At 43.6% G+C, this 22642-nt stretch overlaps 1 protein-coding gene across 1 annotated transcript in view; it reads left to right on the top strand.

The window, feature by feature from the left end:
* The window catches only part of gpatch8 (G patch domain containing 8), a 29858-nt gene extending 8043 nt beyond the window's left edge, over positions 1 to 21815 (top strand). The window contains 8 exon segments of the mRNA XM_073493842.1: positions 4659 to 4731; positions 13039 to 13106; positions 15629 to 15715; positions 15919 to 16062; positions 16215 to 16345; positions 16704 to 17104; positions 17165 to 20046; positions 20048 to 21815. Coding sequence (XP_073349943.1) covers positions 4659 to 4731; positions 13039 to 13106; positions 15629 to 15715; positions 15919 to 16062; positions 16215 to 16345; positions 16704 to 17104; positions 17165 to 20046; positions 20048 to 20617 — 4356 coding nt within the window. The 3' untranslated portion in view covers positions 20618 to 21815.
* Positions 21816 to 22642: the final 827 nt, after the last annotated feature.

Genomic DNA, 22642 nt, shown 5'->3' with positions numbered 1-22642 from the left:
AGCAGAGATGTTCGCGGTCATTGCTGGGGTCCCCCTGAATATTTTTCTTTTATGTCGGCAACAGAGTAAGGGAAAAAAAACGATAACCAAAGCATTTGCCTGTAAACAAACCCCATCGCCTTACTTCAAACTCAGTGAGAATGCGAGTGTTTAAGTCTTTGTTACAGTCGTTGGAGAGCGGCTCAAACTTTGGCCTTTAGTGTTTTTAACTTAACTGCACGATGATAAACTTCCAGTTGATGAACTGGGGCTTCAGAATTACGGTAAGTATGTATTTTTGAATTACTACATGTACACACTTATCTTAATTGGACTTGGCTTCTGTCATTTTTCCCCTCACTTAGTTAATGAAATCTTTAATCCCCACACTTGCCTCCATTTACTGGGAAGTAGGAGCCTTCTGCTTTAGTCGTTTGGCTCTTGGTGCACTGAGACAGTTGTTTCCATTTAGGCACACCTGAAATAGTTGTTACTGACCAGGAATGTACAGAGCACCAAATACAAGCGAGCTGCAAGAGTTTATGAGGAGCAGGAGACAGCAGGTCCTGTCTGTCCACCATCAGCACTTGCCAAAAGACATTCCTCAGGGACACGAGAGAGGAAGATGAGTAACTGCAGCAGCACACTTCACTTTTTGGAGGACAGATCCCGAAAGGGCCTGCCTCAGTTGTCTTTTCATATCTCAGATCTGTTGTAGAGAGCGGTCATCCCTAGGAAAATAAAATAAAATATGTGGTTTACATGGATTACTATGCCTGTTCTGTGTTACACAAATTCTTATACCCAGACAGGAGCACACAAACACTCCCATATTGTACACACACAAATGGCTTCATAGACAGAAGCAAAAAGATTCCTAAACCCTCTGAGGTCTCTAGGTGGGGTCCCCTGCATATCACTTCCCTGACCCACATCTTTTGCCATGCACTGTGCCGATGACAGCACAGTGCACACTTATAAAAAAAAAACACCCCCTCTTTGTAGATCTCTTTTGTTTGGATAACATTTTCTATTTTTCTTTCTCCTGTATTAACAGTCAGTTGGTGGATTTATTGACATGCCTACCTTTTCTGTTTGTATACAGTATTATGTTTGTTTAAAAGCAGAGAGAGATTTGCATTTTTTAAAGAAACTAGAGAAGCTAGCAGAATTTGCAGTTGAAAGCGTTTGGCCGGTTTCTTACGTTGTGTCACGTGTGACTGTTTTTTTGACAGCCCAGTATTTTAAAGCCAGGTTCGTATGGAAATGCCTTCACTCCACTTGCACTGCTGTTGGACTCGCCGTCGTTGCTTTCATCCGTCTGTCTGTCTATTCTTTTGGTGCACTCATCTGTTGTTCAACACGCAGTCTGCGCCTCACCTCCGCCCTCTAACCTTTGCTGAGCCCATTTTGAACTAATCTCTCTTATCAGTGTCAGCAGTTGCGACTGGTGCCTCATCCAACCTGCCCTTGTTTTTATTCAGCTTTATTAAAATAAATATGCACATGGTCAGATTTGTCTTATTTGATTAAAAAAATACAGCTAACAGGGATTGTTTAGAGGCTGAGAATTCAGCGAGTTTAGTTCTTATTTTCCTCCCTGCTCCAAGCCTCATAGATCAGCTAATCCCCCAAATCAATATAAATGTTCATGTGTAGAGTGTTACTGCACCATAATACTGCAGTAAGGGACAGAAGCATACCCAATGTCGGTCGGAGGGGAGGCGCTCACTGCAGCAAATTCTGCAGTGTTTTCCTACACAGTGAAGTCAGGGGACATTTTATCCACCAGGGAGGAGGCAACATACTCTATCAGAACCACAGACTCTAATTCTGTATATCTCATAAAAATGTCCAGGAGCTGCCAAGCAGGGACATCTAATACACAGTGATAGCATGTTAATGTAACCTTATAGTTTCTAGTTATGATACAAGCAGTCCAGGCTGTCTCCAGTTCATGTGAGACCCAGCACAAATTCCTGTCTTATCTCATCCCACAGCGGAAGGTATCCAACAGTCACAGAGAGTAAGCACAGTGCATACATGCATGAAATGGAGGGAAAAACAGAAACAGGAAGTGAAGCGGTTCAGCCTCTCCCTCGGGTATTAGAGGCAAACATCAGCCAGATGTTTTGGATGTAGTATTTATTCCAGTCATCATGATTGTTAATATTAAGTAGGGCAAAGGAAGGCAACAGTTTGCTCTGAAATACAAAAAACAAAACAAAAAACAATTATCCCAAATAAGACCTTTGTGGGCGGAGATGCAGTGTGTGCTGTGTGTGTGACTACCACTCCCCTTCACATGCACTAACCCATACAAGCCAAGCTCACCTCCACCACCCTAGAGACTCACCTCCATCATGGCTCAGCCTGCTCTGTCCCGACCTCCTCTTTTTTTTGTCAAAGAGAACTAATTGAGCCCTGTTGAGCCATCACCTTCCTCTTTGTGCCTGATCCACCTGATACTAACACATCTGGAGTTTTGTTAACCCCGCCATCCTCCCCCAGCCCGCCCCACCCCTCTGTATGTGTACCATTCACAGTGCGCTACTAACACCGACGATCCTTTTTGTTAAAACTCTTTAACAAAAAGCTGCATGCTGTTTTGTTCCAACCCCTTCACTTTCTGTTTGTGAAAGTTGATGTAAATCTCTTTGTGATTATAAATATCCTTTTTGTTTGGTTTGTATGTTTTTTTGGTAGAATGCAGCACTCTGGTGAATGTTAGACAAGCTTGGAATAGTTATAATCACAACAGAACAACACTGCTTATTAAGAAATCTCATTGTCTCCTGTTTATTTGTGCTTGAGGATGTACTGTAGTGTGTATTGGTGGGACGGTCTTGCATTTCACTTAATGTTTTTGTTTTCTTGCTGACCCATACTAGTGATATAATGGTCTCAGACATGCACATTTGCCTCAGAGTGTGCTAGGAATTCCTGTTGTGTATGTTCTCGCACTCCTGAAAACCTCTCTGATTTATTATCAGTTGCCTTATCTTGTCCATATTAGGACTGGGCATATATCTATATTGTGACATGAGACTATATATCATCTTAGATTTTAGATATGATGATACAACATAAGTGTTGTCATTTCCTGATTTAAAGGTTTTATTACAGTAAAGTGGTTTCATTTTGAACTTACCGGACTGTTCTACTTAAGTTACATATTACATTTTTTAATTAAGTCAAACACTAAAGGTTACTGATTCATCGAAACCTTTGTGACTTATTTGAATGTCACTTGAATACCCTCCTGGCTCCCGCCAGACCAAAATTGGGTATTTATTTAACTATGTTAAAATCATGTCCAACTTCAGTGGATCATAACAAATCCATTATGAAGTTAATATGCAGACTTTCCACTTCAGGATGAGACGATACCTTCTATGGGTTTCAGTTTTTAAGCCATGACAACACCCAAAATGTAGCCGGCAGCAGACAAGGTAAGCCTTGGTTTTAGCTTGCTTGATTTTGTCGCTCTGTCATAGCATTTATGAAGTGCTTTTGAGGCATTTTCGAAATATCGAGATATATTTGGTGATTGGCAATACAGCCACAATGTTATTTTAAGGCCACAATCGGCCACTTTGCAGTTTGATAAAGGCCATCTAGTTTGTAAAGTGATATCTCGTAGTTTGTAATGATATCTCCAAGAATGATTCAATTAAAAGTATGCAATGTGTCTCACATTTTTAAAAAAAGCGTTGGTGTGGTTGGGACCAAACCGTTGATAACAAACCAGAGAATGCTAGAGGTGTCCAAAAACATGCACAATAGCTATTTCTAGTATATCTCATGGGGCTACATGCACACAATGTCTCCCTCTCTTCACCTGCACACCCACATATCCCCTCACACGTGCATATTCTGTCCACACTGGGCCTTGTAATGGTAATCCAAGGCCCACTAGCTCCACTTCTGTCTCTTCCTCTTGCTATATTTTTTTGTGACAGCTGCATATGTTTCATGGTGCTCCCCTTTGTCATGGTTACGGAATCACAGCAAGCTTGGAGATTCTGGTCTTGTTTTGTTAATGCAAGATTTCCATACCTGTTCTGTGTCACTTTTCTTTGTGTACTAAGATCTTGCTCTGTAGTGGTTCATATATGTATGCGTGTGATACATATATTTCCCTCTCCTTCCTTCCTTCTCCTCTTAACTTCTCAGTTAGTGGATGTGACTTGATGTGTTTATCTTTATCATCCAAAAAACATAGAAATGCTCATGCCCAATTTCTTTGCCTTTTTTAAAACAAATAAATAAATAAATAAATAAAATAAATTTTTTAAAAAAGGTTTTTAAACTCCTACTGTAGGAGGGTATCCTGTAGTTTACAGGCTACATACAGCCTCATGTATTCATCATAGTGGAAAACCTACCCTTCCTCTCAGTCTCCCACCCTCTATCTCCCCTTCTCCCACCCCCAACCGCCCTTACCACTCCTTGTGCTGGAAGACACTGATGTTACACGCTGTAGGTGATGTGGATGACAAAAATGATGATGGTGATGGTGGTGGTGGTTGTGCTGATGATGATAGCGTGATCTGAGTGTTTTATTTTTATTTTGTTTGTTTGTTTGTCTGTCTGTTTTTTGACCAGTGCCCACGGGGAAAAGCTTCTCTTATTATTGGAATATTTTTGGTTTTTTTCTCCTCTCTTCTCTCTGCTAGGATAACATCGGGCACCGGCTGCTTCAGAAACATGGCTGGAAGTTGGGGCAAGGCCTTGGCAAAACTATGCAGGGTAAGGACTCACTCTTCTGTACACCTACGTTCAATGTATGCTGGTGGTACTGTGCCACTACCCTCTGTCATTTTCTTTCCCCTCACTTTTCCAGGTTTTTTTTTTTATATCAGCAAATTTTCTTTTCTCTTTACATTCTTTCTCTAAACTCTCCCTTTGTGTATATTGCTGGGTAAAATGGATTTTTATATAAACAAACATAATTCCAGTTGTTCCTGCAGCTTGAAGAGGGAGGAGTATGTTCCCGAGGCTTTGGAAAGTATGAGGGCAGGGATTCTGGGGGTTGGGAGATGGAAGTGAAGTGTTTATTTGTCTTCGGTGTTGCATTTAGTTAACAGCAACTCAGATTAAAATGGTGTTTTTCCCTTCAAAATTACAGTGTAATTGGTCACAGTTTTGTTCACATCCAGTTGTTTAGCCAGTTGTTATGGTCTTTGGATTGCTGCTGTGCCAGCACGTACGATCTCTCTCTGAACCCCTGGTTAAAAACAAACATCCTCTGATCAGGTTTATATCTTGCCTACAGGAGCAAAATGTTGTTTCTCTTTTGAAACATTTATTTTCGTTCAGGGCAGTGATGCAGGAGTGCTAACGAAGAGCACATGGTTGATTCTGGAAACACAAACATGTTAGCCGGAACGCTATCCAACATGGCGGCCTCTCTGCTGGAATGTAAAGCACATGAATTAACAGGCAAATGACCCTCTTAGGCCTTGTCTGGGCCAGTTGTATTTATAGTTTCGGGCCTCTGTAGCAATAAAATTGGCCCGAATCCAGAACCAATTAGCACTAGAAGGCATACATTTGAGAGTCTGTTTGGATTGTGTCTTAATCTGGGCCATATATTTACACATTTTAGTGTTGAAATGACGAATAATTACCGAAAGTTTTTAAATCTGTCCAGAGATCACCTCAGCCTCAGCTGTGGACGAACTCTGATTCTGCAGTTACATTACGATTTTCCTTTTTTGTTACATAACAAGTTTTGTAACCAGGTCTCGCTTAAGGAGTAGTCTCGTTCTGAGATGTGAGTCAGAGTTGGAGGGAGGAGTTTGAAGTTTACTAGAATTTATGATCATGTCTGACTTCTTAACTGATTTTGACAATCGAGATGAGGCAACAACTGTAACAACTCACCTTGCAAGATTTCAAAGCGAGACCTCTCCTTTAGCAAGACCTTTGTTTCAAGTTACAAAACGGATCTCATTATTTAACAAAAAGGTCCATCTCCATGGGAATCGTTTCGGTACCGCTGTCAAAGACTTAAAATAACAACCTCAGCCTGTCAGTAGCAGAAACAAGTACTTGAAGTGGACGTAGCTTTGATGCTCGAAGTTGCCCCAAAAGATCTATTCCAACACTTTAGGTATGAATGATTTAAACAACAAAAAGTGTAAATATAGGGCCCAGACTTAAAAATACCAGAACTCCCCTTTAAGGTTTTACTATGTCTGTGTATAGTCTGCATAATATTCACTCCTCTGAAAATATATAAACATTATGTGTGCACTAGAAGTTTTGCTTTATATTCTGATTAAAGATGGCTGTCCCTTGAGTGTAGGGAACGCTGTATCACGAAGAGGCTCTTTAAGCCCAGCTCATTGAATTAATTCTGCAGGATGTAGAAAGCTTTCAACTAGAAAGCTGCATTAAGGAGGTTTACTTTCTGGAGACATCTGTAATTGGATGGCCTAGTTGATATTGACTTGCTGCAAGAGGGAGCGGGCTGAACACAGTCAAGTGTGTGGGTTGGTCTTGGCTAACATCAGCACCTCATTAGCTCAACCCTGCTGTGCTCATGGACTCATTGGCTGAGAGGCAGTGGTGCAGAGCCCTGGCATGTTTCCACTGAGCCTCTTCCTGTCTCTTCACCCCGTTTCCTCATCAGTATCTTTATTCTCTGTCTTTTAACTTCAACTCTCTCTCAAAGCCTCACCCTTCCCTGCACTCTCCAAAGAGGATGATGTATAGCATTGTCCGTGAGTGATGTCATCACTGGCAGGCCAATGAGTCCTCGCAGTCTGCTGTGAATGGAGCTTGTTTTTCCACATCATTTCTGGCATTTTGGTTTGTCTACCTCCTCCTCCATGTTCTTCTCTATCCTTAACCTCAGATCTATCAGTTTCATTTCTATAACTGTCACGCAGTCATTTCCGTCCACTTCATTTGTCTTTGTTGCAACTCTTGCTCAAGTGCGTGGCTCTCCCTGTAAACTCAGCAGTAACATGGGCTCAGTGTCAGCATTTTAATGAGAAACACAACTGCGAAATGGAGTCTCCAGCCCACGCCCAAGCTATATGTAGGTTATGGCCATAGATGTGAACATACAGAGACAAAGTAAGTGAGTTGCTAACATTAAAAGTTCAGAATAATGCTGCTTTTTTAAATTTGTAGGCAGCATAGTCACATAATTGCCTTCCTTGTGTTTAAAGTTCTGGAAAGTCGATTTTCAGTTGTCTGATAACAGACACAGAATGAATTTTGTGTCTGACTACACTGAAACATATAGTAGTGTAGACATATTCGTTCGGAGGTGGCGATGATAAAACAAAAGGTTTAGCCTGCTGAGACTCAACAGAGAAACTAGGCTCTGGGGTGCAACTTTTTTGGTCACACATGTGCCAAAAAATTCTGTTGGGTGTGACTAAACATTTTCATGTGTTTAGAAAATAATTCAAAATTTAAGACAGTATTGTGTGCACCTAAATGAAGAAGTTAGGCGCTCCAGTGCAACCAGTGTAAAAAGTTAGTCTGGAGGAAGAAGAAATATATATCCCTTTTATCTTCTATTTTGGTGTTTGTATCCAAGTCTGTGAAGTCATTTTCACAATTAAAAGGTGCGTCAGTGTGGAGGTATTGCTGTTAATCACTTGTTGATTTTCATCTACGCATTGACTGGCATCTGATTAAATAGCAGTGATCAGTCATTGTCTGACATTTATACATTAGATAACACACGGATGTGACGACTGGCTGTTGAGCTGCATTGTGCCTGCTCCAGCCACTCTTGTTCATGTACATATATGGCCTTGGTTCCCCTGTGTCGTCTCATAGGTATTCTCAGCCTGACTGTGGCCAGGGACCAGAGCAGACCAGGAAGCCGCTTCATTCTGGGCAGGTTGACAAGTGAATGCAAAGCGACAGCACAGCAGTAATTTTTGAGCATAGCGTTTGGTGTTCATCATTGTTTATTTCCATCCGGCCTTGAACAGCTGAATAGCAATCTATTTGATGTGATAAGGATTTGTGCTTTGTGTGGAGGAGAGAACAAGTTGCAGGGGCTGACTGTGCTCTTGTTTTTGCCGCTGGCATCACTGATGTGTGGTTATGTAAGCATCCTGCTTTGTGGGCAGATGAGACTGCGGCAAAGTGTGTCCAGTTGTTGTGTAGGAATTAATGGCCCGGTGTCGGAGCCCACCGTCTCCATTGAAATTTGCTAAGGCACTTAAGAGTGGACTCAGAACACAATTGCACCCTTGCATCTCATTGAAGTCTGCTGGACAATCATAATCTTCCTCTCCTGTCCTGTCCTCCTTGCCAGAAGAGAAGGTTTTTGAATTTTTGAAGTGAAAGAATTGTGTCCCCTTTTTAAGTTTTTCACTGTATTGACTTTGTTCTTATTCTTCTTTTGTCCTTTTTGCCCCTTTTTAGGTAAGGTTTGTTGGATCCCCTCTGTATGTCAGTATGTGTGTGTGTGGGTGTGTTTTCTTTCTCCCACTCTGCAGTTGACCTCAATGTAACACCCCTTTTACAGTGTACCGTAGGCTAATGGCCTCTGTCAGCTTCCTCCTCTTTGCTTCATAATCACTAAACCTTTATTTCAATCTGCACAAGTGTAAAGTGCTTCGATTTGAACAAAGAACCAAAATCCATTTGAAATCAAGATAGATTTAGGAAGCCATGATTCCATCACATCCCTTAGAATCATCATCTACACGTATGTTAGATTTTTTTTTCCTCTTTGAGTTTCCGTTGCTGCTGTCGGGTATCTGATTGGCTGTAACCACGGCTCAGAATTTGAATGGCTTGCCAAGTAGACAAGTTTTCCCCCCTCTGCTTGTTTGCCTGTTTCTACCTCCAAACCTGTGAAACTCGTGTGTATGTGTGTGGTCATTATGTGGGACTGAGATGTGTGAGTGTGTCTGTTACTGACCGGGCCATAGAGTCAACTTACAGGGAAAACCTCACCACCCTTCTACACCCGAATGTCTCTGTCCCCATGGTTACACGCTCCCGTCCTCCCCCTGTTTCTTTGCCCCTCCTGCACAGCATGTTTGTCCCAGAGGTGCACACCTGCCTGCCTCAAACTGTCACACTCACCTGGGGCTTTAAGCAGTGTTGGAGGTAACACACTGAACTACTACTTTCACACGATAGAGTGAAATGTAACACTCCAGATGGGCGCACAGTTCACATTTTTTAGTGTACTTTAGTAAAACTGCTGCTACACAGCAACGCAGAACCCGCTCTAAGCACTGCTCAAAGCCTTGCTGGCTCTTTCCTCAGGTACATTTTTACGTGTGTCATGTGTTCACTTTTTCCGGGGTCAAGCACATCCCAAAAACAAGCTTGCTGGCTGTAAGCTAGCGAGGAAATGAGAGAATCTCGGGGAGATTTGCTAACTGGGCTGACAAGCGTCTGCAAGGCGAAAAAGCTCAAAGGGGGAAAATGGTGGTCGTCCCTAGAGGCATCTATCATCTCAGACTTGATATATGAGACACAGGCACTCCAAAAGTAGATGTTTAACCATTCCCTCACCCAGTACAGCTCGTCCAAAAGTTCTTATCTGATGGGGTTTTTGGCGAAGGTAAAGAGGGAAGGGTTGCTGGGTTTTTACAGGGATATGGGACTTTTGGCGTCCTTTGTAAGGGGTGGTAGTTTGGTACCTTTAAGGGCATATTCTGGTTGAGAGAGCAAGATGACGCCAGGCTAGGGGCCTGGGGACTGGGACGAGTGGTTGGGAGAGAGTGGTGAGAAGAAATCCCTGTAAGCATCTAGCCCTGAGTGAAGGGATGAGGGGGCTGGGGAGGGGGGTGACACACCAATGCCCCTCTGGTAATCTTCCCCCCCTAAACCCCACAACCACACTCCCAACCCCACCCTCCCTTCTCTATGTGCCTCAATCTTCCTGCTTAACCAATTGGTGTTTCTTTTTTACAGCGATTTGATCCTGCCCATGTTGTGCTGATGGTAAACTTAGTGGTAAATGTTATTTTATCCCCCAATTGAATTGTTTTATTTTTATTTTTTTTTACTTTGTTTTGATTTCTCCCATTTTTTTTGTTTTCCTCTCATCAGAGCACCAATGCTACATAGGCTTTCAATTCTCTCTGTATTAGTCCTCATTCTGCTGCTTGTATATTATCATGCATATGTATTACTCTTAGAACATTGTCATTTTGTTTGTTTTCAGTTTTTTTAAAACCTTGTGATTCACACCCTGTGATTTAGATGCACATTGTTTTTGTCTGGTCCCTTTCTTTTCCACTGGAATGGGTAATGTGGAAGTATTGTCACTGTGTTTAAAGATTGGTGATAGTTTGGGATGACTGTAATTGTTCATTAATCTCTAATTCTGGGCCTGGCTTGTAACTCTATTCAGACGTTTCACTGCAGTGGCTGGCTAACAGACCAACTCCCCCCCTTTTTTTTTAGGTTTCACTGCTCTACCGCTGTTAGGCAAAGAACGTGAACACACATGTCTGTCAGAAGATAGTCTTATGATGTAGTTATCGCACAATCAGTCCTCTCCTCTCACTGCCTTGGTGGAATAAGGCCTCCACAATCATCCAATCATAGTTAAGGTTTTTAGCTAAAAGCCCACCCAGCTGCCAGACACTGCAGTGGGACTGAGAGTCCAGGCAGGCCTTCATATTTTCCAATGCCCATGCATTTATGATTTCAGAATTAATATGTCATTGGGCTATGATGACTAAATTACTTGAGGAATAACAAATATTAACAAAATGTAAGGCTTTTACCTTCCTCTGTCCAGAAAGGTAATAATGTGCCTGGAAGTAGCCCTGTTTAAAGGAGTAATGTGTAAGATATGGCCAGAATATTAGTTTAAAACATTTTAAAAAATGAACTAACAACAGAGTGTGAAGAAACAACAGTTTTGAAGTTATGTCAAAAACGTCTATGTACTGTGTTGTGGAGATGTCTGCTGAAGTTATCATGCTGACCAGCCGTACACTGTCTGAATTCAAGTTCCTGTATTTTACCAAACTAAGATGAGCTTATTGCCTCGTTAACTCATCGTGCACACTTTATTCAAACTCTCCAACGCAGTCTGGTTTGTCTTCCCACAATTCCCTCTGGTCTGGTCATAATAAATCCTCAATTCAAAGTAAGACGTGAAAATATTCCAGTTCTACACGCCGTTTTCTTCTGCCTCTCCCGTCCCCGCCTGCCGTGTCTTGTCCCTGAAGTCATAGTCTTGGTCAGAGCCGCTGTAAATCACCTCCTTACTGTATCCCTGGTTGTCAAACTGACCTTAGTCAGTCTTGGAGGCTGTTCAGTCCCAGCTCGGTGTCCAGCCGTGTCCACTCTCATGTCAGGCGGCCAAATCCAGTTGAGCTGGGCCCCATCGCCCGTTGTGACTTCCCCTGTGATCTGAGGTCCCTGTCCAGATGAACTCTAGAGCCACTGGTTTCACGGCTAACTGAGTCATGAGCCAATTGGCTAACAGTAGCTAGCAAAGAGCAGCCGTAGGTGGTTACTCGGCCCCCTATGTTTTTGGAGCTACCTTAGCGTTCTGGCCATATTCTATAATTTACACCTTTTTTATGTTATATGACATTATTAGTACATTATACATGTTGTTTCGGGGCTCCTCTTGGCTCAAAGTGTTACTTTGGTAGGACAGTGGAAAATGCACGGTATTTTCTTATTTTTAGTCAAATTTGTAAGAATTTTAACTACTTACAAACTACGTTTATTATAAATTTTCAAGCCAAATGCTTGTAGTTATTCCATATGCCCAATGGTATACATAAAAGCTTGATTCATGAAAACAAACTAACTTTAATATATGTGGGAGGAAAAAACTGAAACCAAACTGAATTGATAATCACTATCAGTAAGATTGATTATTGTATCTGGCTGGCAACAGGAGCAGCAGACTAGTCCAAATTCTTTTTATGCCTTTTGTGTTGAGATTCCCCTGTCTATCTATCTGTCTGTCTGTCCTCCCCTTCCTTCTCCTCCTACCCATACCCATGTTTCACCAGGTAAGTATCCCCATCCCTTGCACTGTCACCATGGCGATACCTGGCCTGTGACGTCACTCTGCTGTAGTTCAGTGCTTGTGTCCTTTTTTAATTTTTTACTCTTGTCTTTCTCTCTGCTTTGTTTGGCTGATTATGAGTGGATTAAGCAATTCTGTGTCAATCTCCAAAGTAGTTTTGATTTTGATATATTTTATATCTTTAATGTTTCATTCTGTTTTTTTTTTTTTTTTTTTGGTTGTCTTTGGTTTGTTTATTTTTCTACAGTTAATTTCCTTCCGATCTAGCTCTTTTCACAGCTTACATAACATAGCTTAAGTAGACAGGAAAATAATCTTTCCGCTCCGTGTCATGATGAGGAAGGGGGCCTGGGACAAGGGAACAGATTTGGACCTCAGGACAGTTGAAGGGGCTTGCAAGGGTCAGCCAGCCTGCAGACATTTCAGAAAGAGATGATGCAATCGGCCTTAGATAATATTGGGAGGTTTTTTGTTCCCCTCGTGGAGGATGTCGCAGTGGCAGCAGCTGCGCAGGCCTGTTGCAACTCCCTTCTCACACACACACACACACACACACCACCACACATCCCCTCAAGCTGTAGCGTCCTTGATAAACTTGGCATTCTGGTTTAACAGGACTGCAGCAAAGAACGGATGGAGGAGGGGTGGTGGGTGCTTCAAATACACTCAAAAAAGATATGGAAACAGATTTGCTTAAAGCTGACAGTCTTTCTCTAATAAGACTTAGTGCTGAACAACCTTGATGCCCTTGACTTCATATAATTCTCCAGATATACATAAATTGCAGCTAATTTGACTCATTTAAAATGGAAATCAGCAGCCAGATCAAATGTAACAGGAAGGCTAGATAAGATAAAGTGATCTGTACTTGGTGGCTGCAGTAAGCTGTGAGAATGGCTGGTGTTTGGTTCACTGTAGCTTTCTGGTCTCTTTGCACTTCAAGGCAAAAATTCTCTAACCCCAGCACCCTATGCTCTAAAAGCAGGCTGTCTCCGAGCTGGCCCTCCGTCACAGTCTCAAAAACTCACAGAGTCCTCTCTCTGTCTCTTCTCCCTCAGGACGCACCGACCCTGTGCCCATCATCCTCAAATATGATGTCATGGGGATGGGACGGATGGAGATGGAGGTATGATGATGTTCATTTTAATTCCTATCACTAATTTATGTTCTTAATGGGGACATGGTAGAAAGCTTCAGGCTGTTTTTAAATGTTCTAGTTTCGTTCTGTGGCCCAACATGTTGGAGATAGATCAGTTATCTGCCTGGCAGATTATTAAAACCGGTCACTTTTTTCTGATTATCAGTTTGCGTGTTTTTTGTGTCCAATGGCAGATAAAATAAATTAATTTAAATGCTTTGGCTCTGGTGCAGCGTCTTCTCCGCCTGTGGTCTCACTCAGTGTCTTGCCCACAACATGATCTGATCAGCCAATCAACACTGAATAATGCTTATCTGCAAAGAAACTAGTAACTGAAGTTAGCAAATAAATGTAGTGGATTTAAAGTGTAAAGTTGAGGAAAAAAAGGAAATACTCAAGTAAAGTACCTCAAAATTGTACTTGAGCACAAAACTTGAGTAAATTGTTCTTAGGTACATTCCATCACTGGTTATTCTCAATTTTACACTAAGATTTTCATTTTTACTGCGGATGAATATTGTTTCTGAGTATGGATCGCCTTGATTACTGATAATCTGTATCCATATCAGCAGTGTTCAGCAGAATTTGAAGGCATTTTGACTTGTTTAGTGCACACTGGTTACAATATCAGACAGGAACAGTTCCTGGTTGAGCTCTCACTACTCTAATATTTAACCGTTTTGTTTTTTTGCTGAAATGAAACGAAGGAACTTGAACAACAGCCATTGCTGCTATAACTAAATATAAATTTAGAACAAAGTGATGGCATGTCATAACAGCCATTGGTCATGAAGCTAATATTCAAGATCTCAGTAGCTCTCAGCATGATACAGATATAGACCAAGAGACTGACTGATACTGGATTTCTTTTCTGCCATTACTGTTATCAGGGAGTGAGTTATTCCAATATCAATACATGAGGTAATATACACTTATTTTTTGCATCGGACACAAAAGCTGCATATTTTACAGATTAACAAACTTCAACATCAGTGCACTGAAACAACAAACTTTACTGGGAATTGAATAATTATAAATTATTCCAAGCATTTCTGCATTATAATCTCTTAAAAACAAAATTTTTCTAATTGGTGCATATTGGCAAACATATAAACCTGTACAATAGATCTTTGAGGCCAATATCAACAGATAACATCAGCTAACAAATAAATCGGTCAAGCTCTGTATGAAGCAGGTTAGTTTGTCAAATGTACACTCATTTTGAACCCCTGTGATGAAGTGCGAGTTTTGTTTCTGTTCAGTGGAAACAACTCCATCCAACAGCAGTTCAGCCGCAAATTTGTGGGCCACTTGGCACAAAGACGGATTACAAAATGGTGAAGCTTATAGAATATTTTTAAAAAATCTGTTCTTGGTCTCAACCGCTGACATCCACACAGTCTGTGGAAGAATCATTGGGTGCTTCAAATACATTTCCATGGCAGAAAATCGTTACGTGAGCCAAAGAGCATCATGCACAGTGCCAAGTTCCAGCAGGAGTCATGTAAAGCTCAGCGGCAGCAAAAACATTCTCTGAAGTTATCAATCAAGCTTTACCAACTGGCAGTCTGACAGACAAATCTGAGTGCAGTTGGATGCCAGGAGGACATTAGCTGAATGAATGAATAGGTGCCAATGCAAATCGGTCAGCAAAAAAGACTCATGGTATGGGCTAGTTCTCTTCGCTCTAGTGAATGCTTTAGCCTGAGAGCGATCGTTTGCAAAAATCATAGTTCATGCAAAAGTGGTTTGTCAAGATGTCTGTTGCAGATCTGTGGTCTAATTGTGGTTTAAAAATGGTATAAGAGACGGTAACACAAGTTGGTCAGACGTGTCTACTTCAAATCTGCTGCCTGCTGAATGCCACTGATTACATAGAAGCATCAGCTCCTGTAGTAATTTGCATTTGACCTTCACAATTATGGCTGCATGTCATACATCTGCCTTCAGGAGGCTGTTTACTTCCACACTGATGTGCTGGCACAATCCATGATGACTTTAGTATTAAAGTATAACTGAAATAAAAATTATTTTGTCAGCTACAGCATACATATCTGCTCTGTAAATCATGTGTCCTGTGTTTCTTCTTTAAGGGAAACATCAGAAGCCACAAGAGAGAAACTTATTCTATATTTCTGTTTGTTTTAATGATGGTGGAGAACTTATCCATAGGAGCATTTCGGATATTTCACCAAAGACGGTTTTTCTTCCTTTTAATAAAACAAAACTATTAACAATGGATTTGGAAAAAACGCATTGACATTATTTTACTCCATAAAGGGATGACTAATGAGATTTCCGTTGGACTTAAACAATCTGTCACCATCTGAATCATATAGAAGAAAACACAAGCAATAACAAACTGGCCAATCATAATCCCGGTAGCCCATATGTGCCAACAGCATAACAGCTTGTGGCCTCTAAGATGAATCTGAAATGCTCTCGTTGATTCAGGGGTGCTTTTTTTTGTGTGAGTGCTGTAACTGTAACTGCTGTGTCTGTGCTTGTAGCTGGACTATGCAGAGGATGCCACAGAGAAGAGAAGAGTGCTCGAAGTGGAGAAAGAGGACACAGAGGAACTGCGGCAAAAATACAAGGTGATGTCCTTCAGTTTTGTGTCATTCTGATTATTTGTGTTGGTTATGTCCCCTGTAGCCCTAGTAGCAGGACTGCTGTGGTAAATGCGTCTGTTTGGACGGAAACAGAAGACTGTAGTTACTGTGATCAAGTGTCTTCCTCTACTCGTTGAACACTGAACTGATTCAGTCACTCATTCTTGTGCGTTTCTCATTAACAACAGGACCAGATGGAAAAGGAGAAAGCAATTGCAAAGGCTCTGGAGGACCTGAGAGCCAATTTCTACTGTGAGCTATGTGACAAACAGTATACCAAACACCAGGAGTTTGACAACCACATTAACTCCTATGACCACGCTCACAAGCAGGTACTTGTAATTTCCAATTTGCACTCTTGATGGGAGATCTGTTTTGTGTTAAAACATGAGAGAAGCGTCTGTCTTTTTAACTGCACGAGAAGAGATCCTGACGTGTTTTGTTCTTTCCTGGCGTGTCATCGTTTTGCTTTTGTGTGTTGCAGAGGCTTAAAGAGCTGAAGCAGAGAGAGTTTGCTCGCAATGTGTCCTCACGTTCCCGGAAAGATGGAAAGAAGCAGGAAAAGATGCTGCGCAGATTGCATGAGCTGGCTGAGCAGAGGAAACAACAAGACCGGTAAGAGTTTATTCCCCGAGTGCCCTCTGCTGGCTGGATTTCAAACTATTTCTGTTGGTAGTACAATTGCATGTCTGTGTGTTAAGGGATTGTTGTGCAACCTGTTAGGCCAGACAAATTATAATTAAGGCCGTAGAAAGACAAAGACCACATCCTAAAAACATGTTTGTCTTGTCTGGAGTGCATATTTCCGAGTCTCTTTAAAATGATAAAACTGAATCCTGATACTGAAGACTATCAGGAACCTGTCAAGCCCTTTGTAATGATGAACAAACAAAAACAAACATTTGATTATTCTGTTAAACTGTCACTTCTGTCAGAAACATTTACATCACATTATCATGCTTTTATGTTTCAGTACTCCAGGAAGTGGGCCTATGTTCAAAACTACCACAGTTGCCGTGGATGGAGAGAAGATAGAAGATGGCGACATCATAACACCTGAAAACATAACTATGACAGACGATACCCGGGAAGGTTCACCAGTAGAAAAAACAGGACAAGGCTCCCCAAGACCAGGTCCGACCATCAGCTTCTCTCTGGGGAAGAACCCCTCATCCTCCCCGACCGCTAGCAGTGCATCCAAAGTCAGCGTGTCCTTCTCTTTTGCCAAGAAAGCCCCAGTAAAGCTTGAGACAGCAGCAGCGGTGTTTGCTGATCACGGAGAGGAGGCTATGGAGGAGGAGGAGGGCCAGGAGGGAGAGAAGGTTGGAGGGCAAGACGAGACATCTGGCTGCAGCACAGACAGCCCTAAGGGAGGTGATGGAGGAGGAGGAGGAGGAGGAGGAGGAGGAGGAGGAGGAGGAGGAGGAGGAGGAGGAGGAGGAGGAGGAGGAGGAGGAGGAGGTGAAGGAGGAGAAAGTGTTGTGGCAGGGACAGAAGAGGCTCAGCAGCCTGATGACGGAGCCTCTCTAGCCTCCACTCTCAACAAACTGAAGATGATGATGAAAAAAGAGGAAGGATATGCTGGACAGGAGCCTCAGTACTATCACTATATACCTCCAGCCCACTGTCGGGTAAAGCCCCACTTCCAATTTTTGCTGTTTATGAAGGCCACTGATCAGTGTCCGAGCAAAGAAGAGGAAGATGAGGAAGAGGCGCAGGAGGAGAAAAAGGTTGAAGATAGTTCTGAACAGACAGAGCCCGACGTTACAGAGTGCAAGACTGAGAAAGAACAAACTGTCGCCTCACCCCCTGACACAGACACAACCCCTCCATCACCTAAAGTGAAGACGGAGGATGTCCCTTCATGTGCTGCTGACTCAGTTCCCATGGTACCCACTTCACCTACACAAAAAGCAGAGAGCGCACAGGAAACTCCAGATACAAACTTGGGTCCTAAAATCCCCACAGGTCCCTTCTTCCCAGTTCTGAGCAAAGATGAGAGCACAACCCTGCAGTGGCCCTCTGAGCTCCTCGAATTTACAAAAGCTCAACCTTCTCTGTCTTACAGCTGTAACCCTCTCTATTTTGACTTCAAGCTGTCCCGCAACAAAGGAGTGCGTGGAGGGAAAGCAACAAAGTCCCCGAAGCCCTGTGAAGAGTCTGATGACAAGGGGCAAGAGGCAGCTGCCCCCACAGCTGAAGTAGACACAACTACTAAACCTGGGACCAGCGCCGACAAAGACAAGCCAGTGACGAAGGGAGAGACTGGCCAAACAGAAGGTGATGAGCAAAAACTTGCAACTGGTGGCAGTAGTGCCAAGAAAAAAAAGAAAAAGAAGAAGCATAAGAAGTCTTCAAAGCACTCAAAACGCAAAGGAAAAGAAAAAGGTGCAAAAGAAGACGCAGAGGGAGAAACTGAGGCAACGCAAGAGAAGCCCAAAAAGAAGAAAAAACACAAACGGAAGAAGAGTAAAAATAAAGCTCTGGATCAAGACGAGGCAACAGGTGATGAGAAGGAAAAGGCAAAACCAAAGTCAGAAGATAAAACTGTTGCTTCCTCTGTCCAACTGACAACTGCTGGGGGAGGAGCGACAGGAAATACAGGAGCAGAACCGGGCAAGAGGAAACGTGCTACGAAGGAAGTGCCTTGCAAGTCTGGAGCAGAGGAAGGAGGAGCCGGAAAAGGGACTGACAAGACCAACACCTCAGAGGAGCACAGCGGCAGCAAGAGACAAAAGACGGACTCCAGTGCACCTCAAAGTGCCTCCTGCTCCACCTCAGCCCAAAAGAGTCCTGGTCCTGGTCGACCTCCCAGCAGTGAGAGTGAAGAAGAAGGAGGCACTAAGACTCAGCGGTCACGTCATCATAGGTCAAGTCCTCGAGAACAACGCCGCCACCATAGTGAGGAATCAGGGCGGTCCTGCAGCCGTTCATCGAGACGGGGGGAAAGACGGGGCAGCAGTCGTCGGCGCCATCGAGGCCAAAACTCCCGTAGTCACTCATACTCCAGCAGCTCTGAGCGCTCCTCAGCAGGCAGCAGCGCCTACAGCCACCGCAGCCGCAGCTACTCAGACAGCTACAGCGATTACAGCACCGAGGGTCGCAGACGGAGGCGCTCCAAGCGTTCATCAGACTCTGAGTATGAGCGGAGAGGAAGCCGAGGACGTAGACGATCCAGGAGACATCAATACTCCTCGTCCTCCTCAGAAGACTCCCGCTCACGTTCACGCAGCTACAGTCGCAGGAAGAGGCACCGGCGGCACCACAGGAGCAGCTCAAGAAGCTCTAGTAGCTGGAGCCGTAGCACCAGTGCCAGATCCTGGAGGCGCAGCTACAGCCGCAGCCACAGCTCTGCCAGTCGCTCCTCCAGCTCCACCAAAGGCTCTCCTCGCCGACGAGGTGCCAGGAGTCGAGCGGATAGTGACACACACCGCAGAGACTTCAACCGCTCTCGCATCTACCGCTCACAGTCTCCACGTTCATCTTCATCACGAGGCCTTAACCGCAACTCACATTCATCCAGCTCGCAGGGTCTGAGGCCAGGGAGCTCCCGAGATGCAGGGGAACAGAAGAACAGCCTGACTGCACGCCAGCTGCTGGAGAAGGTTCAGTCTAAAAAGAGCTCTGATGACTCTGCCACAGGAACAAAATCTGGGCTTAAGATTAAGGACCCACCACAGGGTTACTTTGGTCCCAAACTACCCCCGACCCTGGGAAGCAAAGCCATGCTGCCACTCTTTGGTAAGCTGCAGGCAGGAAAGAAACCAGTGATCCCCCTAACGAGACCTGATGAGGGAGAGAAATCAGGAGCAGGGAAGGGCTCTGAGGCTGAGGCAGAGGTTATCCTGGTAGAGCCTATCAGGGAGTTCCCCCCTCCACCACCACCTCCAGCTCCACCGGTCCAGAAGGTGGAGGAGGCCCCACAGAGCACAGTGGTGCCAGAGGAAACTCCGCAGCCCACTATAGAAGCCCAGGTGCACCAAGAGCCCCGGCCTTTGTTTGAACAGGAGCCTTCCATGATGATGCCCCAGTACCAAGCAGAAACAGGACAGGACCCGTCACAGAACCCCATGATGGAGTCCCTCATGCCAGAAATGCAGCAACAACAGCCTCAGATGCATGCCTACCCTGCTTACCCACCTCCCACCCTGGAAGAGGAGGGCATGGAGGCGGAGGAGGATGGACTGGCTCCTCTGGAGAGTCAGCCCATCACGTTCACACCAGAGGAGATGGAGAAATACAGCAAACTGCAGCAGGCTGCACAGCAGCACATCCAGCAGCAGCTTCTGGCCAAACAGGTGAAGACATTTCCCTCTTGCTGCAGCAGCAGCAGCCGCCGCTGCAGCTGCAGCCAACTTGGCCCCAGCTCCACCTCCTCCAGCCCTGCAGCAGATCCACATTCAGCAGCCTGTGTCTGTAGCCTCCGGCACGTCCATCACCACAGTGCAGCACGCCATTCTGCAGCACCACGCTGCCACTGCTGCAGCCATGGGCATCCACCCAGCACATCAACACCACCCACACCCTGCACATGCCCAGTTGGCCCAGGTACACCACATTCCCCAGCACCACCTTACCCCCATCTCCCTGTCTCCTCTGGGCCACTCTCTTGGTCACTCTCTGGGACACTCACTCGGACACGCTGGGCTGATTCCTGCCCACCCAACAGCCTTCCTCTCTGGTCAGCCTATACACATCATCCCAGCTTCTGCGCTTCACCACACCCCCTTAGCCCTCCACCACGTACCACACACAGCCCTCTACCCCACACTCTTTACACCTCGGCCGTCACAGGCTGCCGCAGCAGCAGCTCTCCAACTCCACCCACTGCTACACCCAATCTTCTCAGGACAGGACCTCCAGCACCCACCTAACCACGGCTCTTGAGTGATGATACAAGTGGAGGAGTATAGTCTCAGCACCTAACCACTGGAGAGAAGACTTAACCCGACCGGCTTGGTTTAGGGTTTTCAGATGAAGTCTTTGCAGGCAGTGAGACAGGAAGCTGTCATTAAACCACCATTTTACTGGCCTACACAGCGCAGTAAGTTGTAGCCACAAAGTGGTGCTGGCCTGTGTGAGGGTCAAATCTGACACTAACATTTTGTTCTGGCTCATGTGAGGGTTTTTTTTTCTGTGTTTTGACCTGAATTTTTAAAACAGGGTGTAGATTTACAGACTTCCTCAAGACATTGGTTTATATTCCACCACCCATTTGTTTTTGAACGATGAGTCAAAGAAACCACTGGAAGTGTTCTTCTGCTTTTCAACTTAAAAATATTATTCTTCTCACGGTTTATATTTTTTGCCCATTTCGGCAGCCAAAGAGACGTAATGGCTGAAACTAAAAGCAGAATCGTGTCAGGAGAAGAACGTGGCATCGCTCTTCGATTCTGTAAAGTAACCTTGTTTCATAATTACTGATACTCTTTATGTTCTCGTATGACTACTTGCCCTCTATTGGATCCTTGGTCTCAAATATTTTGTAATGCAGTACCTTGTACATATATCAGTGTGTAATGTGAAGAATCCCACCAATGATGACCATGTGAAATTACAGCTGTGGTGTCCTAATCGGTATGACATTGTCACATAGGAACCCCCTCTTTAAGCGAGGGGAGATGTGATGTAGGGGTCTTAACACCCCGATGCTCTGAGGCAAAGCTCATGTTACCTGTGGTGAGGGTACGCCTGAACGAATTGCACTGAAATCTGTACATCAAGATGATGCGCCTGCATCATGTAACAATAAGATTGTAGTATACTGCAATAATTGTATTTTTCTGTTTTTAAATTATTTTCCAAAATGCTCTTCAAAAGAAGGGCTGTGTTTTGCTTTTTGTGTAATTTTGTAAATAAAACTGCTGTAGATTAACCTATTAACATTCTAGAGGTTTAAGACAGGCATTGGAAAAACGCAGAACTACAAGGGTGGAAGGAAGGTGGCTACATGTATGTATTTTATCAAGGTTGTTTCTAAATTCCCATCTCAGCCGGGATGGCAAAGGAATAGTGATCTGTCAAACAGTAGCAACTCTGTATTTTTCAAAAACTTACTGTTTCAGCAAATAAAATCTTGAGTTCATGTCTTTTTTTTTTTCTTTCATATGTTGGGTTAATGAAATTCACATGTAAACATTAAAATCCTCTGAGCACTCTGCAGTCTCTAGTAGAGCTGCAACGGTTAGACTGAAAGAAAATTCATAATTTTAGTCATAATCCAAGTATAAAGGTTAAACATTTTCAGTTCCAGCTTCTTTAATGTTAGGATTTGCTCTTTGTCTTTGTCATTTATGATAGTTAAAGAAGAGTCTTTTGGTTTTGGACCTTTTGATTGGACAAAAGAAGCAATTTGATGGTGTCACTTTGGGTTTTTCACAATTTTTTGACACTTTATTGACTCAGTCGCCTTTAATTAACTCAATCCTAATCCAGTATCAAACTCGGTAGCCCTGCGTTACTTTAACTTTTAAACCACCTATAATTTAAATTTACCATTTAGTAACCACGCCAAATTGTACTCACTCATAGATACCAGCCACATAAATACGCCTAATTTTTTTACATCATGATCCATGCATTATTCCCTGAGAAATTCACAAATATGTTGACGGTGAGAAAAACTTCCTAGATCCGTCCCTTTATCCAAATCTGCACCAAAAGTTATGAGGCTCTCTTCTGGGCTGAGACACATCCTCCATCCAAGTTTTGTGTAAATCTTTTCAGTTGTTTTTGTGTAACCCTGCTGACAAACCAACCAACAAGCAGACACAAATGAAAACATAACCTTGTTGGTGGAGGGAATAAAACATCAGCATCACTTCACTTGACTGGGGAAAGTCAAGCAATCCCTGCAGAGGTCACTGTTGAATATCAAACACTAGATGGTGCCCTAGTTTCCTTGAACAGACT

Source organism: Pagrus major, chromosome 23 (assembly GCF_040436345.1).
Source record: "Pagrus major chromosome 23, Pma_NU_1.0".
Classification (NCBI taxonomy): domain Eukaryota; kingdom Metazoa; phylum Chordata; class Actinopteri; order Spariformes; family Sparidae; genus Pagrus; species Pagrus major.
Note: the sequence above shows the minus strand (reverse complement) of the source record. Positions and strands in the feature narration are given on the sequence as shown.